Source organism: Mytilus californianus, unplaced genomic scaffold (genome assembly GCF_021869535.1).
Source record: "Mytilus californianus isolate M0D057914Y unplaced genomic scaffold, xbMytCali1.0.p SCAF_41, whole genome shotgun sequence".
NCBI lineage: Eukaryota > Metazoa > Mollusca > Bivalvia > Mytilida > Mytilidae > Mytilus > Mytilus californianus.
The window spans coordinates 2,021,878-2,041,469 of NW_026262692.1; the positions used below are offsets into that span (position 1 = coordinate 2,021,878).

Here is a 19,592-nt window from a genome sequence, read left to right on the forward strand (position 1 = left end):
ACATAGTGGAGGTACAACACTATAAACTATTTTTCTCTCATTTTCCGATGTTCAGCAAGATAAATAAGCTATTATTATTCAATGGGAAGTGTGGAGGTATACCATTGCACCTGGATCTCAATTTTTATTAGTTACACTGTGTAACGAAATATTCTACCGATTATCTTGATATGTGAAATTTAGCCAAAGTTGTAAACTTTGGATTCACAATTTTTTCAGAAAATTTAACAAATATACTAAAAAATTCCAAAGAACTTTTAGAGTACATACAAGGACTCTTTCATCTTGCAATAGTATTAAAACATTTGACTTTTCTACACTTTACACAGGTATTCCCCATACCAAACTAAATGACAAATTGAAAGAATTGGTATTGCTTTGTTTTTTAAAAAAGAATGGCCAACGTAGATACAAGTATCTTGTCTTAGGGAAGGATACATCCAGTTAAGTCTGCCTCATATCTCATATCAGACTTACATTTAAAAATTGACAATGAGGGTCGGTTGAAAACAAAACTTGACGACAAAAAAGATGATTTTAGCTTCCCTATTGTGAACTTTCAATTTTTATGTAGCAACATTCCAGCAGCGCCTGCATAAGGAATATATATCTCACAATTGATACGATATTCCCTGGCTTGTATTTCTTATCATGATTTCCTTGACAGAGAGTTGCTGCTCACAAGGAAACTATTAAACCAAGAGTTCAAAATGGTAAAATTGAAAGCATCCCTTTGTAAATTTTACGGACGCCATCACGAGTTGGTTTACCGTTATGGAATATTCGTTTCACAGATGATAGCAGATATGTTCCTAATGTCGGAACTACAATCCAACCCCTTTTTACAAGTGTGACATACCGAATTATACTTATTACTGGGTTTGTACTAACATGAGCAAGACGACGGGTGCCACATGTGGAGCAGGATCTGCTTACCCTTCCGGAGCACCTGAGATCACCCAAGTGTTTTGGTGTTCGTGTTGCTTAGTTTTTAGTTTTCTGTGTTGTGTTTTGTGTACTATTGTTTGTTTATTTGTCTTTTTCTTTTTTAGCCATGGCGTTGTCAGTTTATTTTCGATTTACGAGTTTGAATGTCCCTCTGGTATCTTTCGCCCCCTTTTTTAAAAAGAACTTTCAATTATTTACAGTGAAAAAGTTAGTGTCTCAAAGACCTTTTTTGAATATCAATTGAAGCATTTCCACTGACCGTGTATTCAAAATAAAACACGCCAACTGACCTTTTGTTATATAAAAATGATTCCCACGTGTTCGCTTTTGAAGCAATGCTATTCCTAGAAGTTTATAGAAGGTAAGATAAATTTCTATCTTCATTTCATCAAAAATTGACAAAGACAAATATAAGAATCACCCGACGATGTGTTAAGACATATTCAATAAAATATCACTGTGTAATTTGGTAATTTTGTCATGTTTATCTTCTTCTGTAGACTTAATCATGTATTATATTATTTCATTTACTTTGTTTCATCGAAAGAATGAATCAGTTGTCAATCTTTTTTTTAGGTGACCAACAATCATCGACGATTTCACTTGGTGGTACACGTCCAATGACCCCAAACAATTTTGTCGCTTGTCTTTTCGGTGATAATGACAATCACGATCATTTGAATATACAAGACGTGAGAAATACAACCGCAATACAGGAAGCGTTAGATGCTGGTGTAATTGAAATATGGGAAGGATGTATTTATTTCCATTTAACTTCTTTATCACCAGTTGTAATATTGTCAATCTTAAACGGAGAAGATGACAGAAAACTTAAGATATTCCTTGAGAAATTTCTGCAGGAAAATGAGAAGCTTCTACATCATATTAGAGGGCAGAACATTTTTCATTTCAGTTTAGAAGAGCTCCCGATTCATGCACTTCTTGATTCATCATATGGTAAGTTCTTTTATTATAGTGTGTTTCCACATAACCGTAAATGTATTAAGAGTTGTAGCTGACGAATAGATTTAAGCAATCCTCTTTATAAGTTCTATGTGTTCATCCTCAATATTCCAAGCCCAAATTAATAAACGTTTAACGTTTGAATCATTCAACTGACTTTATCGAACCATGTAAATGTGTGTTGACCATTTTGAGGACTTTCCTTTGACTCAATATTTTTTTCGAACTTCGCCCCTTATCTTAAAAAAATGCCATATCGACAAACATACGCCATGTTCAAATAGCAAACTGCAGTTCTCAAACCTTCACACAGGAAAATAAAGTTTACTATGAGGAACAATATCAAACAAAGGGTGCTCCTCAATGATACAAAGTTCATGATTCACATGTTTCCATTGTCAAACCTTAATGTTTATTTAGTGTTTAGGTAATAGATTGTTGTCTTTGTAAGAGACATCATCAGGCAAGGTATTCTGGTTTCATGACGTCACAATATAAAAACAATTTTTCTTTATACTTTTATTTCAGCAATAAACAAAATAAAAAACAAAAGAACCACACGTTCATAATCGAATGAAAATTACTTAATAAGGATCAAAATAGTTCATAACAGTCATAATTGTAATTTTAAAATTACAACAAAAAGTTTTTATAACACATCAAAAGCCTAAACAGAAAAAAAAATTAGTACAATATCAGAAATAATATTGGAAGACAATTTGAATAGTAAGTGATATCTGCATTGCAGGGTTGTAACATGTATATAAATACATGAAATAGATAATTACCTACCTTTCGTATTCTATAGATCTGTAATTTTACATTGATATTATATCGTATGAGGAATTTAGAAATGCGTTAACCAATAATTATTAAAATTCATTGTTTTTCAGATAAACTAAATTCAATTTGATCACATTTTTATTACAAAAATAATCGACTATCATAATTTAAAGTAAAATAATAAAAATATCAAACTCCGAGGGAAATTCAAAACGGAAAGTCCCTAAGTAAATGGCAAAATTAAATGCTCAAACACATCAAACGAATGAATAACAACTGTCATGTTCCTGACTTGGTACGGACATTTTCTTATGTAGAAAATGGTGGATTAAACCTCGTTTTATAGCTAGCTAACCCTCTCACTTGTATGACAGTCGCATAAAATTCCATTATATTAACAACAATGTGTGAACAAAACAAACAAACATAATAGGTAAAAATGTCAAAAATAGGGGTACATCAGTCAACATTGTGTTACAATCTCAATCACTTTAAAGACAAACAAATATGCCAAAAAAAAAAAAAAAAAAAAAAACAATTTAAAGACTCTCAACCACCGTTTGAATACGTTTATGATATTAAAGACCATAAACAACAAGGAAGTATAATCCATATATATCGATTGATCTGGTGCATCCTACCTATATAAATATATATATAGGTACGCTGGTAATATTATATCGGAGGCCTTTACATCGTTGACACTGAACAGCTTAAAGAACTGAAAGTCAAAAGACGCGAAATATCGAATCCCTCAACACTTCAACTAGAAGATGAACATCAGGTAATTAATGAATGCAGTCGAGAATTATGCCACAAAATGAGTAAATTGAAAGCCAGATGAACCACAACTGGATACTTTATCTGAGGTTGCGGATACTCTATCTTCTCTTCTCGACACATATGTCGTTATTCCAGCACACAGTCTCAAACACTATTGTTTTATATGCAAGTAAATATTTGGAAAGTCTCATTAGAGAATTTGAAATTGTCAGCAGAACTGAGAATCCAACATACACCTCATCGTAAAAAAATTAAAACATCAGATTATAAACTTCATGCGTCGGAAACGCTTTTCTGGATTAACCTTAATCAGGAACGCTCAAAACCGAATATTTGAAATCCAGAGATGTTTAAGGACCGAAAACATTGAAGAGCTTTGAACCAAATAGGACCTAAAAAAAATAGCCAAATCCATCTAAGGCCAACTTTGCCTGAGGTTCATCATTCACAAATTCGACAGAAGAGATTTTAGACCAAAAAGGACAACGACAATTTCCCATCTTTATACCTGACACGTTTACTTTACAAAATCCTTAGTCAGAACGAAAGATTGCCGGTTCGTCAAAATTTTCGATTAGATATCGTATTAAGTTCTTACCACCATTCTTTAAACAGAGAATATTTCCTTCAGAAATATTGTAATGCTGTATATTCGGCTAGTGATGTCGATTCTATGAAATTCTTAAGATCTACTCAAAAAATGTTCAATCACCATCTTTACCAAATTGCAGCATTATTAAAATCTTAGATTTTTCCACGCTTAACATTAATATTTCCCATACATATTTGAAAAATCTACAACATCGTCTCCTAAAACAGAGTTTGTTCTACAAAACTGTGAAATGTCAATATTCCTTGCTTTGGTTTATAAAAAATCTTATTTTGTAAAGAACCACACTAATTTCCACGAGAAATACACCACAGAAGATATCATCAAAATGCATAAAATTTTGATCAACGCCATATTTTTGAATTTGATGGATAAAAATTTCAGTACAACATCGGTATTGAAATGGGTACGAATTGTGCACGATCTGTTCTTGTACTCATATGAAACAGATTTCATACAGAATATTCTCAGAAACAAAAAAGAAGTAACTTATATCTTTCCAATTGTTTTAATTTCACTTTCAGATATATTGATGGTGTTCTATCACTAAATTACCATATTTCATTTATTGTTGACATTGAATGTATCCCACTGAATATTCTAAACTTGGTATTAAGGTATAAAACCACTAATTTATAGCCCCATTGCTTTCTATGTGAAATTCTGCAATGTCAAACATTAATGGCTACTTTGTCTTAAGTTCAAATAAAGTGGCAGTCATTTCATGTCAAATCTATACATTATCCTGACTTGTGCATACCTTTAATTGCATATTAGAGCGTACTGGTTCCCTGAAGTTTGATAGGATAACAAACAGGTATTTTTGATGTGAACAACAGGGCAAATGTGCCCTCCTATTGTAATTGTATATACTTCTTTATTATTCAAAAGAAACTTTCAACAAGGGTTCTACAGTGATCCCAAGTCCCCAATCTTTTATTTGATACCAAAACTACCCAAATATTTCACCTATTGACAAAGATACAGCTATGCGTAGGAACTATTTTGCCTAAAATATGTGCTACTTTCTTGTATGTTCTTTCCTACCGGGCCTGCATTAGTGGTTCTATACCTTAAGGATACTACCGAAAGTAATGAGTTTTCGTGACATCTTGATCTACGAATAGATGACTTCAAGCTAGAATCTATGACATACGTGCTGATGGAAACTTTCCAATTTTTCAGCAGTTACATACCCTCACATCACAGCTAATACTTTACGCCCGTACATGTTCCCACTGTGCCGACCTCGTTATAGGAGTGTACTCTTCCTTACACAAAAGTTGCAACAACATAGTTGTGAGGAAAAATGACTGAAATAGACACTGCATATATTTTATTGTCAAAATCACGCTTTGGTTGACCCAACTCAAATGTTATCGCTGTCATAGATCTTTAGATTCCAGCATAGGCGTGTGATCTGTGATTAAACCGATTGTGTCATATTCCCTATTGTGACATATGTACGGAACTGGGATTAATTCGAACGACGATTTATGTGTGCATATTGAAAATGCGTACTATGTCGATGCACCCGGTCTGGCTCCTTTTGGATATCATGCGAATGACTCAGTTCTTGATGTGTCTCTTCTTAATTGATTTACGAAATTTAAACATCAGTAAACCTCCGGAGGCGGGAATTTCTCGCTGCGTTGAAGACCCATTTGTGGTATTGGACTGTTTTTCTGCTCTGTGGTCGGGTTGTTGTCTCCTTGACACATTCCCTATTTGCCTTCTATATTTTATCAATTCGCTAATTTTACCGCTTTCGATATAGTTGGAAAGTTGGACAATTCAGTGATATCAAAGCCTTGATATGAATCATAAGTGAGGGTTAGAAAATATGTGACTATACTGGTCTCCAACATGTTTAATGCAAAAATATATTTGATGAATTTTAGGAAAGAAACCAAGAAATCAAAAAGCAATCAACCACAGAGATTATTGTCTAGGTAAGTAGTCGGGTTCGTTTCAAACAATATTCCAGATGTAAATACGTAAGTTGTATGTTAAATAGCATATGATATAATGCCAAATAAGGGTACTTAGTTCCTCGACAATCTAAATGTAAAACGTTTTATGATTTTTTTTTAATTTGGAATACTATTAGATATCCTAATTTATAAGTGTTCAGAACTACATAATTTCCTATCAACAGGTTAATATACTCAGTTTGCTTCCGGTGTCTGAAAGCATTGAAGAATAAGGTATAGATTATTTTCAATTGACTTTTGATCCTTTATACCATTACATGATACATCATTCTGTACTGAGTTTTATTGAAGTCATTAAATTTATACGTATAAAAAGAATAATCATTAAATGGCGGACAAAATAAAAATTTAAGTTTGATTATTCCTATACAAAAAGTTTCTTTCTCTTATTTAATGCATTGTTCGAAAATTTAGCACTTTAAATTGTTCGTCCTTATTATATTAAAACTATATAGATATAAGAAGATGTGGTATGAGTGCCAATGAGACAACTCTCCATCCAAGTCAAAATTTATAAAAGTAAACCATTATAGGTCAAAGTACGGTCTTCAACACGCAGCCTTGGCTCACACCAACAGTAAGCTATAAAGGGCCCCAAAATTACTATTGTAAAAGCATTCAAACGGGAAAACCAACGGTCTAATCTATATAAAAACGAGAAACGAGAAACACTTATGAACCACTTCAACAAACGACAACTACTGAACATCAGATTCCTTTAATTAAATTCAATAAATTTGGTCCTCGGTGCTCTTCGGCTTTGTACTTGTTTTTTGGCTTTCAAGCTTTTTCATCTGAGCGTCACTGGATGGTCTTGTGTGGACGAGACGCACGTCTGGCGTATTGAATTTTAAGCCTAGTACCTTTTGTTAGCTATTATTCGTGTGTTTCTTTGTCCTATATGTTCTCCCATTTATTTGTATTGTGGTCCTGCCATGTGATGTTGTCGTTTTGGTGTTGTGTTTGATGTTCCCATAAATGCGAGAGGTTTGGCATGCCACAAAACCAGGTTCAACCCACCATTTCTTTCTTAAAATGTCCTGTACCAAGTCAGGAAAATGGCCATTGTTATATTATAGTTCGTTTCTTTGTGTGTTACATTTTAATGTTGTGTTTTTGTTGTGTTGTTGTTCTCCTCTTATATTTGATGCGTTTCCCTGAGTTTTACTTTGTAACCCGGATTTGTTTTTATCTCTATCGATTTATGAGTTTCGAACAGCGGTATACTACTGTTGCCTTTATTCCTGACTTAGGACAGGTGCAAACAAATGCAGCGGGTTTAAACGTTTTAATGGTACCAAACCTATACAATTTAATGAAACTTTTGTTTCATGTGTTTGTATACTGCAATATAAAAAATGATCATAGTCCATCGCCATACAAATAAGAGTACACTACAATATCTAAATTTTATCTGGAAGGCTCTAACAGCGCTATGATGTTTCAACAATAAAAGTTGTACATTAATCTGATAACTTTGAATGTTATTACGGTTTATTATCTACTCTGTGTACAGATTGTTACCGGTCAACATTAAGAGCATTATGCAATTACGAAATTGTACTTGATGAAATTGAAGATGATATAATTGACGACACTTTGAAGAGAATAGAAGAGTCAAGATCTGATGACGGCTATGTTTCCAAAAGATGTTTTTCTGGAAATAAAACACGAAGTGAAAAAGCTTTTAACTTCATGCAATACGTCTTATACAACGAAAGTGTTTTAGAAGAATTTAAGAAGGTGTTTTCGTACAGATCACAGGTTAAATTGAAGCCATACAAATGTCAACCATGTGCAACAGGTAATACACAAAAAAATCTTATCTATTCAATTCATTATTTACTAAGCATATATTTGTTTATTTCCTTTAACTCAGTTTTTAGTTTATCTTCCCGGCATCGAAACAACACCTTAATTAAAACTAGTACCTCATAATGTATACATTTTGGCATCAACATACGTACCTTATAATATATACCTTTCGGCATTTAACCACAAACCTCATAATGAACATTGTTGAATTCTATAGTTCAACTTAATTTAGATGTGCCTTTACTGTGAATACTTGTTGGTTGTACTAGAATAATTGTTTAAGGAAACTATTCGTTGCTCTAATTGATACCATAATCGTTTTTTTTTCACAAAGATTTTGTTTAAATAAGAATTTGTGAAGCGTTTGCTCTAATTGTGTGTGCTTTTTTTTGTGATGATAATTTGCAATGCCTGTGTTGTTTTAGCAGTCTTGTCTGTACTTTTCCACGACAATCTGTCTTAATTTATCTCATTTAAACTATCACACGTATACGGTATTAACATTATTTACATCAAAATACATAATGAAAGGCAAATATTTTTTTGAATATAAATCAGTCCAAATATCATAATTCTGATGTTAAAAACATGATACAAAGTTACCCTTTAAACATAAGGAATTGCATAAAAAAATCTAAGTGCAAGTTATTCATTTTTTTTCATGTCAAGGTCATGTCAAAATTTCAACTTTGTTTCTCTCATAAATATTTATTTGAACACATTATTTTACAGTGTGGTAAAATAAATAGCGAACAATGGATTTATGTATTTATATTTGCAGGCTTTTCAACCGCTGTGATGCCAAGAAAAAGGATTTTTCATTTTAAAATCGACATTGACAACTACGGTATGTCATGTTTAGTTTAAGTAATAAAACCTGCAATTTTTATGATTGCTATTCTTTTTTAAGATACGCCCAATTATATAGAAAGAGAACATACAACTTTAACAATACACAATTAAAAATCAAATTATAACAACCACATTAAAAGTAAAACAACCATAATGTTGTAATGTTTAATTCTTTAATTCCCGGTGCTATATGCTGATATACGTTAACCATTAATGAGTTTATCATTCGTCATTTTACCTTAAGATTATACCATTCTACTCGAATGTAATGATCTGTAAGATATGTAAAAGCTGCGAGCGATAACAATAGATAGGTCAAAGAATGTTCATCCTATTTACGAAAATCAAACATTTGAAAGAAAATTTAGTGTTTGTTCATCAGTACCTTCATGTTTGAAAGTATCTTGCTACATTTGTTAATGTGGCTCATATGAAAGAGATCTAAAATGTTATTATTACAAAACGTAGTATATAGCTTTATTAGTATATAAAACTATTGTTTTTCCCCCAAACATAAGGTAAAGTGAACATCACAGACATCAAAAGCGAGCTGCGCTTGCCTTCTTTAACGTCGAGACTACTGATGGGATCTACTGGAAAAAGGTAAGAAAATAACAGGGATAAGCAAACAATCAACAAAATGTCATGCACAACTATGACAGTGTAGTCACTATTGGTTAGTGGAAACAATTAACATTAAGGATATCTAGCTGCATATAAACACTGACAGAAAAGAAAAAAACTGAAAGTGTGAGCCTAAAAGATGTAGGTTTCTTTTAAAACAAATAGATTTTTAAACTAATACAATCAATGCAGTTATATTCTTAAACAAACGGTTAACATTTCACATAAACGCATATTCAAAATGAGGATGGTGTCGTCTGTAAACTGCAAAAAGTATATAAACATTGGCAAAGCCTTAATAAAATGATTGTAAATTTACCTCATTAACCAAAAAAAGAAAAGACACAGAAACATATGCCACTCAACACATGATACAATGCACACTCATTGGCAGATTAACTATTATCATGATTATTGGAATTTGAAATTATATTAATATAATATAAACTAAAGCTCCACGAATAGAAATAGATTGGGCGCAGAAGTGTTTGCGACAGCAACCAAAAAACATATAACAGCATCAATCACTGCGAATGTTACAGACATGCCTAATTAAAAGCTTTGGTGACAAACAAAGGTATCAATGGTTCCAAGGATTAAACATTGATGTCTAAATGATGCAATCGATTCAACTTTAAAGGATACAAAAAGTGTTTGAATAAAAAAAAAACCTAAACCAACAATATATTTAAATTGTTAAAAAATCGAATTAAAACTAACCATAACAGGAGTCTCAACAAGTAAACTGATTCAAGGATCTTAAATTATTTGATAGTTTGTATGAAATTTAATCGTGCAAACGTTCAATCGCAAACAGTTAAGTTTTCTATTTTGAAACGCATTCAATCGATTATTACGGCATGGTGCCTTCAAAGACATTATCAATTGATCCATGAAACCAGGATTATGTCGAATGGTTTGAATGAAACTGGTTTTCAATTGAGATTTTTGATAGACTATTTACAAGTTTTGCATTTTTCTGCATTTTATCATTTAATAATCAGTATATCTAAATTAAATATTACATATTGCAGAAAAATGTTTCGAGCAATGTCAATGATTGATATGCCTGCATTAAAAGGTTAGTCAGATGTGTTTATTTAATGATGACATTTAACAGCATTGAAATACATAAATTTGAATATGCTATACCTTTCAATAATCTAGAATCATAAAAAAACAAATTGCTGTATGGAAAAATGGGAATTTCAAGTGGACTAGGTCAACTAAATCATTGAACATCGGTAAAATACGGTGGCCTGTAATCTATAATTATCAGGCTAGTGTTAAAAAAAAAGGAATCAAGGAATCCATTACCGAAAAAATTACACAGAATATAATCAAATATTTCAAATTTCATAGTTATCTATTTACTTTTGATACACGCATCTTTACTTGATAATCTAACTCAAAATCACGACATGTTCTGCTTGTTTTCTTTCTCTATCTTGAAAAATTTATATCAGAGATAGTTCTTTATTTCTTTATGATTGCATATTTTATACTTCTCCAGCTTAATGGATACTTTTATAAAGTTACTCTTTCCCTACCCTTATTCTAAATTCCCACATATCTGGTTCAGTATAAGGTTTCCTTTCAAATAACCTAATCGTACCATAAATATGCGTATTTGTATTACTTGATTTATTTCACTTGACTGGGTGGAGTTTAACCGGTTCACTTATCATAGACGATTCCATCTATAGATACGTGTTTTGGGATAGACTCATCAATGAAGTGTCCAGTTATGGTCATTGGTCAGGTTAAAATATATAAACATTACATGTGTATTTGCAAGGTAAATAGTTAGACACAGCCGTTGATTTTCTAGCAAAACGGAGTTAAAAACAAGGGGATTAGTTGTGACTAGTTTCTTTTGAAATAAAATCTGCCTTTTTCATTTTTCTCTCTTTTAATTATCCGTATAGTAGCCTCGCTAACAAGGGAACATAGCTTTTGCATTTCTCTCTGTGAAGGTTTTTACTGGAGTGGCTGTCGGTTGCTGAATCTGTGACTAAGTTATTTTGTATATCCGTTTGGTGATACTGATAGGTGATTAGAAATCAGTAAATATAATTATAACGGCAATCATTCTTATCACAAACATCTAGACTGTCCTTATGCAAATTAAAACGTAAGCTCCGCCCGATCAGTTGAAATAACATGGGTAATAAAAATCGATGTTTCATTAACGAAATCAATACCTAAAGGGTTCAGACCACCAGTTCAAAACCCCTATATTATCAACCAAATTTTCATAGCTTTTAGAGATTTTATTTTAAGTTTAACTTCATAGAAACCCTGCATGTATTGTAATTGTACATGTATAATCTTTCTTTATGCCAATTATCAACCATTGTTTAAAGTCTTGTAGTGTCTCATAATTTTTCAGAGGTCAACTGCTACAACTATAACTCCTGCTTTTCTGGAAATATTAGATATGTTTACTATGGAGCGCATCAATCCTTGATTGTTAATGCGAAATGAATATCAAGAAAATTTAGACTCAAAATGGCTAACATATAATTCTCTATCACCAAAATCTTTTTTTTTTGCAAATTTGTCTGTTAGTTTAAGTAATCAATGACATCAAAAGCACTATTTTTTTTTCATTGACGGGCTACGTTTACATATGTTCTAAATTGTAGTGGGTGAAATGACAACTAAAGTTTATCAGACGTTCTATAAAGTGTAGTAAATGTTATCATATCTCATCATAATGCCATTATACCATAACGTATATTTGCAAAATTCAAAGCTAAATTTGAACTGACTGTAATATATGACTTTAATAGAAAATACGTGAAATTTAATTTCTGATAACAAGGACATAAACTTATTTTTGATCGATGTTGATTGTTTTTTTTTTCTTGTTTGTCCTACTACTATAAAGACTTTTTCCAATGAGTTAATTAAAAAAACCAAGTGTCGGAGAATATTGACCATCTTTTTTTCCGAGCTTTATTTTTTTGCTTTATTTTTGTAATTAATTGCCACACATTTCCAAAATATAAATATGGTTTGATTGTATGCTTTTTCTCGCTATGTTGAAGACCCATTGGTGGCCTTCGGCTATTTCTGTCCTTTGGTCGGGTTGTTGTCTTTTTGACACATTCCCCATTATCATTCTCAATTTTATTGTTTTTAAAAGTATTTAACATATTTTTTCGCTAGATGTAGAGGAATACCGCATTGCTGTAATGGGGAACGCACAAAGTAGGACAGAGTTTTACAGATCGACAAAACTTCTATATGGAGAAACATACAAGTTTTACGAACTCCCTAGTTTCTGCAAAGAAATATCAAATGAAAAAGACAAGAAGATAATAGCAGACTGTATCGCACGCACGTCTCCAGGGCCACATGCGTTTGTTCTCTTTACAGAGTCATTTAGCCATACTGACTTGATGTCAACAATGGATCCTTACATTAAATATTTCGGACCTAATATTGTACAGTTTTTAGTTGTGGTTTTCACAATCAAGAGAAATGATACCAACTACCCTGTAGAAATGGTAGAGGATATTGTCGAAAGCACGTTGCCTTTACTTAAACAATGTCAATATCGCTACTTAGTTTTTAATACATCTTCTGAACAAAAAAACAAATTTGTGCAAGTAAAGCGTTTAACAAGACTTATTAAACAGATTCGCTTACAAAAAGTTAACGAATATTACAGCAGCGAAATATTTGAGAAGTCTGAAAAGGAAGTTCAAAAGACAACAGATAAGATAAGAAATGAAATCGAATCCCAAATCCGACGTCTAAGAGATAAAATAGTATCCCTTAGGAAGGAAAATCCTAGAGACAAAGCAACAGACAAACTACTTTCTCAGAAATCGTTCATCGATATGGTTTGTTCTGTTGACTATTGATTCGAGACTTTATCCGACATTTATAGCTTAGATCATGTAGAATGACGTTTATTTATTGATATATTCATAACTATAGGTATAACTGTTAAATGAGATCTTGCCTTATGAAGATGTATTTAAATAATCTTATGACTGTTACATTGATATTATCGTGAAATTAAGGGAGCAATTTAGAAGTATGTCTACAAAATATCACAAACGACTGGCGGAGACATTGACATCAATAATGAGAAATTCTAAAAGCCCTTATAAAATGTTATTTTCAACAAATGGAAAAAACTGAACACGTGGAGTGACACTACAATGACAAAAACTATAATAGTAATTTTTATTGTCAATTTGGAATTTTCCTCTTTGAATTACAATATTCATCATATTTCAGACAAGGAAGGTTTCCTTTATCATGTCTATATCCAAATATTATTATGATCAATTTTCCAACGAAACAGGTAAAATTATTTATGTTTTCATACAATAAGAGTTATGGACATATATTTTAAGTCAATGGTCAATGATTTTAAGTGACAATCATGTTTTTGCTACAAATTTGTATAAAAAAAATATGATTGAGGTAAATTATCGTTTTTATAAGGCTTAAGATCAAATCTTATTTTTGTAATAATTTGTGCAATATAATCTTTTAATGTCAATTTTTACATTTAACGACATCATAACAAACATGTCTGTAGTAATGTGGCCGAATAATATTGTCCTATTCATTTATCATTTACAATGAAACATTTTCCAGACTATATTTTACTAATATCGCAATTTTAGGATATTACTCTGATCGTACTTATTCCTGTATGTTCTGTTCATAATTCATATCTTTGACCAAAATTGAAGCTGTAGTATGTAATATATATAGATTCTACCACTGTATCGAGTGTGATACGATATTTATCAACTCCAGACAGTTAAATTTTCAAATTCAAAACACTAGCCTCGCCGAGCGTTTTGGATATTTAAAATTTAACTGTCGAGAGTTGATAAATATCGTATTACACAAGATTTGGTGGTGGAATCTGTTTTTCTAATGATTTTTAATCGATATGCAGACTAAATACTTCCTTTCAAATGATTTGCAAAAAGATGTATTCTTTCTATGTGACGTCATCAGGCATGGTCGCCTTTTTTCATGACGTCACAATAGGAAAATCAGAGGAATGCAAGAAAATTTGACGTCATAAACGAATTTTGACCAATGAAGAACTGAGATCAAACAAACCACACGTTGATAAAATAATCAACAGGTCAGGAAAGGATAAATCGTGTAAGAATTAGAAAAAAATAATTATCAAAAAAATTGCGGCAGCTTGAATAAATAATCAACTTCATCATTTTTGAAAACGGCATCTTCAAAAGAAAATATAGTTTTTTTTTATAGTAAAATTGTGATTTAATTAAAACAATTTAAGAATATTTCATAAGAGAAGATTTAAACAGAATTCGAAGTTTATCTTTGTTTCTAAATAAAACAAAAATATAAAAAAAAACATATTTTATTAGATCTTCTCTATAAATATACAGGAAGTAATTAATTTAGACCTTGTAGCGTTCTTTATTTTATATGGATAAATTCGTAATTTTATCATTTAATATATTTATTATTTTATTTTTTATCCACTTTTTATTTATTTATTTACACATTCTTATTCATAAATTCAGACTGACATTACTTTTTTAACTGCGTACAGCAAAGCTTAATATTTTTTAAACACACATGAAATGTAATGTCTTATATGTCTAACATTAACTGACAGCATCATATTTCTGACAAAAAAATCAAGAATAAAAACAAACATTTTTTTACGTAAATGCCTTCTTTTTTAGTATGATGTAATGTTCATTGATTTTGCTAACTGCCAATCCTCAAAATCAAAGATATCATATTTCACTGTTCTTAAATGGTGACGTATATTTGATACTTCATAGACCCTTAAGGAAAAAGCAGACAGGATTTTTTAGTAGACTACAGATATACATATAACATTATAGTCTTATCAATAAAATCAATATGAATTTTATATACTATCATTAATCCAAAAAAAAAACTTGCAAATTTGCCCTTGTTGAAATATATAGGTACATAAATAACTGCACAACAAATGAACAAAAGCGTTTATCATTTATAGAAATGCAAGACATCAAATAACAAATTGATTTAAAACACGAAACTTCACAAACCTTTTCAAAAAGTGTATCCGTCCCCTTTTCATGAAAGTGACCTACGTAATTAGACTTGTAACCGGGTTTGAACTAACATGAGCAACACGACAGGTGCCACATGTGGAGCAGGATCTACTTACACTTCCGGAGCACCTGATATCACCCCAGTTGTTGATGGGGTTTGTGTGGCTTTGTCTTTGGTTTTTTATGTTGTGTTTTGTGTACTATTTTTTGTCAGTTTGTCTTTTTCTTTTTTAGCAATGGCGTTGTCAGTTTATTTTCGACTTATGAGTTTGCGTGTCCCTCTTTTTTCGCCCCTCTTTTCCATCTGTATAGGTCTACATAATGAGTTTATATCTTGTACTGGGCAGCCGAATTTCACTGAAACATTTGTTTGAATCTTGAAAAAAAAGATTAATTGATTTAACAAGAATCTAATAAAGTATGAAGTAATAACTCAAAACTTTATAGTTGCATAGGTATTTTTACTTTTCTTTTTTTTGATAATTGTTTGGGAGGCCTTATGTCACTTCTAATTATATTGCGGAAAATTCGCAGATCGACCTCCCGTGATGAACTTGCCATTAACATTTACCAATGAATGTTAATCCAAGAATTATTTATCAATTATTCAGTTAATCAATTGTTAAAATCAATAATGTATGTCAAAACCTGACTATCCCATATTTTTTGTGTAGTTTGTGATGCTCATTCTTTAATTGTGTTACATTTTTTGTTGTCTTTTTGTAGTCTTTTGTTTTTTACCCTTGGTGTTGTCATTTTTTTTCTACTAATGAGTTTTGTCTTTCACCTGTTTGTTTTTTAATATAGCACAATTGACAGAAAGTCATATTTATTTACCAGTTGTGAACAGTTAATGCACAAATTTGTGTATGCGCATTGGTTACGAACAAACTAAGTCTGTATATGCCTTTGCGTTAACTGGAACCCAGATTTTCCCGATTTTATCATTTTATCATTATTCAGTTTGATGCGTTTCCCTCAGTTTTAGTTTGTAACCCGGATTTGTTTTTATCTCTATCGATTTATGAGTTTCGAATAGCGGTATACTACTGTTCCCTTTTTTAGAAGTTTCATATTTACGTCAGTACAACGCTTCGTATTTCAGTCCGTATCTACTTCTAAACTGTTTTACTTTAAAATATATTGTACAAAAAAAACTTATATCGAAATATATGTAAAATTTTATGGTGCCAACACTTAATTCTAATACAAAAAACAATAGATAAACAGTCATTTATAGGAGTGTAAATAATCTTTATCGAATGTTTCCTACATGCAACTTATGTCAGTATCTCAAGTCATCAGCATGACTTTGTTCATCAAAACTATGTGTTTGTGTCTACTGACTTGTTCCCTGTCTTCCCGACCCTTGATATTAAAATACCAGGATAGCCGTCTGATCTGTAAATATGTCAATGGTGTCTTATTACTTATCATTATATTTGAAATTTGAAATAAGTTGGATTGACAGCATAGTTGATGCATGCATTTATCAGAAGTGTTTATCCGTCGACACACCAGGACTTTGTCAATTTGTTCATTTGATTCCCATAGTTGTAGTCATTTCGTTTGTATATTCAAATAGATTTACGAAATATGGCCATCAGTAAACTACCATTGCCTTTTATTTTTTCTCATATTTCTAATGACATTTTAACTAAATTTCTAATTCATGTAAGTCCACAATCCTCGATCTATCATTATGAAAGTTACTTTTATGAATTTTACCATGACCTCTTCTTGCCGACTTGTTCCCTTATTCAGATGAGGCTGACTTCATATAGAAACTTCTAAGGAAGAATGGAAAGAAGTTAGCAGTATCCTTTAACTTCACTTTCCGCTATATAGATGATGTTTTCTCACTGAATAATTCAAAATGTGATGACTATGTTGAACGCATCTACCCCATTGAACTTGAGATAAAGGATACAACAGATACAGTTCAGTCTGCCTCATATCTTGACTTACATCTAGATATTGACAATGAAGGTCGGTTGAAAACAAAACTTTAGAACAAAAGAGATGATTTCAGCTTCCCAATTGTGAACTTTCCATTTCTTTGTATCAACATTCCAGCGGCGCCTGCATACGGCGTATTTATCTCACAGTTGATACGATATTCCATGGCTTGTATTTCCTATCATGATTTCCTTGATAGAGGATTGCTGCTCACAAGAAAGCTATCAAACCAATTGTCCCAAGTGGTGAAGATGAAATCATCCCTTGGTAAATTTTACAGACGCTATCACGAGTTGGTTGATCATTATGGAATATCTGTTTCACAGAAGACAACGGATATGTTCCAAATATCGTAACTGTAGTCCTGTCCCTTTTTCCCGAATGAGACATACCGAATTAGACTTATCATCGGGTTTGCACTTACATGGGCAACACGACGGGTGCCACATGTGGAGCAGGATCTGCTCACCCTTCTGGAACACCTGAGATTACTCCTAGTGTTTAGTGGGGTTCTTGTTGCTAAGTCTTTAGTTTTCTATGTTGTGTTTTGTGTACTGTTTATATAAAAAAGAAGATGTGGTATGATTGCCAATGAAAAGCTCTTCACAAGAGACCAAATGACACAGGAATTAACAACTATAGGTCACCGTACGGCCTTCATCAATAAGCAAAGGCCATACCACATAGTCAGCTATAAAAGGCCCCGAAATGACAAATGTAAAACAATTCAAACGAGAAACTAACGGCCTAATTTATGTACAAAATAATGAACGAAAAACATATATGTAACACAGCAACAAACGACAACAACTGATGTACAGGCTCCTGACTTTGGACAGGCACATCTGGGTTAAACATGTTAACGGGCGCCCAACCCTCCCATAACCTGGGACAGTGGTGTAACAGTACAACATACGAACAGACTACAAAAATCAGTTGAAAAAAGGCTTAACTCATCAGATGGATACAAATAAAAAATACATATAACCAAAAACACTGAGTGGACGTGGGAGGGTACTTGTACATCCCAACAACAAAAAGACACTAAGTACAGATCTGAGAGTACTCGCAGTTACTGACAGCTAGTTCAAAGCCAATAACAACTAATAAAAAAAATTCATGCATCTACGACTAAATTATCAATCTGTCTTTTACTTTTTAGCCATGGCGTTGTCAGTTTATTTTCGACTAATGAGTTAGGTATCTTTAGCCCCTCCTTTGCTACTGAATATTTCTTTGACATCGTATGACAATTAGTAAATGCAAAGTAGTATATACCTATTTAAAACATTGCAAAGTCCATGCCATTTAGATTTGTTACCGCCCATATAAGTCTGTTGATATGCCTCAGTCAAAATTCGAAAATAATCGTTAATTTACTATTCTATCTGATAATATGAGAGAACACGAAGAAGTTACATGTTTTGTCCTCCAAAGCTAGAACCCACTCGTTATTCAAAGTATCGGAAAGCAGGATTGGGTTTCCGACAGATCCGAAAGTATTTTAAGCGTTCTATTACATCACTTTCAAGCTGATAATTTGCTTATGAGTCATTCTGTTGAATAGTTCATGAGGAAAGTGTGATTCAAAATTAAGGTTATTGTAATATAGCCCCACGTTCAAAAAAGAGTTAAAACAACTGAATTGCACATTTTGGTCGTGAATTCATAAGTACTAGATCAAATTTGCTATAATGTTGTTTCAAAATACTTAAAATTGCAGACAACGGGCTGACGAAAAATCTACATACAATGTGGCAACTCCTGTCGAGAAATAATACGTATGCAATGAGGATAGGGACAATATTATGAACGTTATTCAAATGCTTACAAAACTAAGGATTGGATAACATGAGCTGAAAGTAAAACGCAAAAAGAGCAACAAGAAAACAAGTAAAACAAATGGCAATATATAAATTATCGTAACAAAGCAAGTTGTTTTTCCTGTAGCATATGTTTTCCATTAAATAATTCGGTATGATGCATCTGTATTTCATGCTTAGCTGATGGATTGTTCATATCAGAGGATGAAGTCTGGTTATAGCATGATCTAAATTATGGTTATGACATGATCTAAATGAAGGAAATAGCTTGATGTAAATAATAGTTAATAGTTGTCAATGTTTAGATCTAAGTCAAGATATGAGACAAAGGACTAGTAGTACTGCAACCAGAGTTCATTTTTTAAAACTT

General features: G+C 32.0%; 1 protein-coding gene across 4 annotated transcripts in view; it reads left to right on the forward strand.

Moving 5' to 3' along the window:
• LOC127699830 (uncharacterized) overlaps window positions 1-15,274 on the forward strand; it is a 31,493-nt gene extending 16,219 nt beyond the window's left edge. For all 4 annotated transcript variants that reach the window (XM_052203204.1, XM_052203205.1, XM_052203206.1 and 1 more), the window contains 7 exons: window positions 1,525-1,905; window positions 5,989-6,039; window positions 7,598-7,885; window positions 8,678-8,743; window positions 9,267-9,351; window positions 10,407-10,453; window positions 12,547-15,274. In XM_052203204.1, the coding sequence (XP_052059164.1) occupies window positions 1,525-1,905; window positions 5,989-6,039; window positions 7,598-7,885; window positions 8,678-8,743; window positions 9,267-9,351; window positions 10,407-10,453; window positions 12,547-13,247 (1,619 nt within the window). In that variant the 3' untranslated portion in view covers window positions 13,248-15,274. The remainder of the gene's footprint in view (window positions 1-1,524; window positions 1,906-5,988; window positions 6,040-7,597; window positions 7,886-8,677; window positions 8,744-9,266; window positions 9,352-10,406; window positions 10,454-12,546) is intronic.
• Window positions 15,275-19,592: the final 4,318 nt, after the last annotated feature.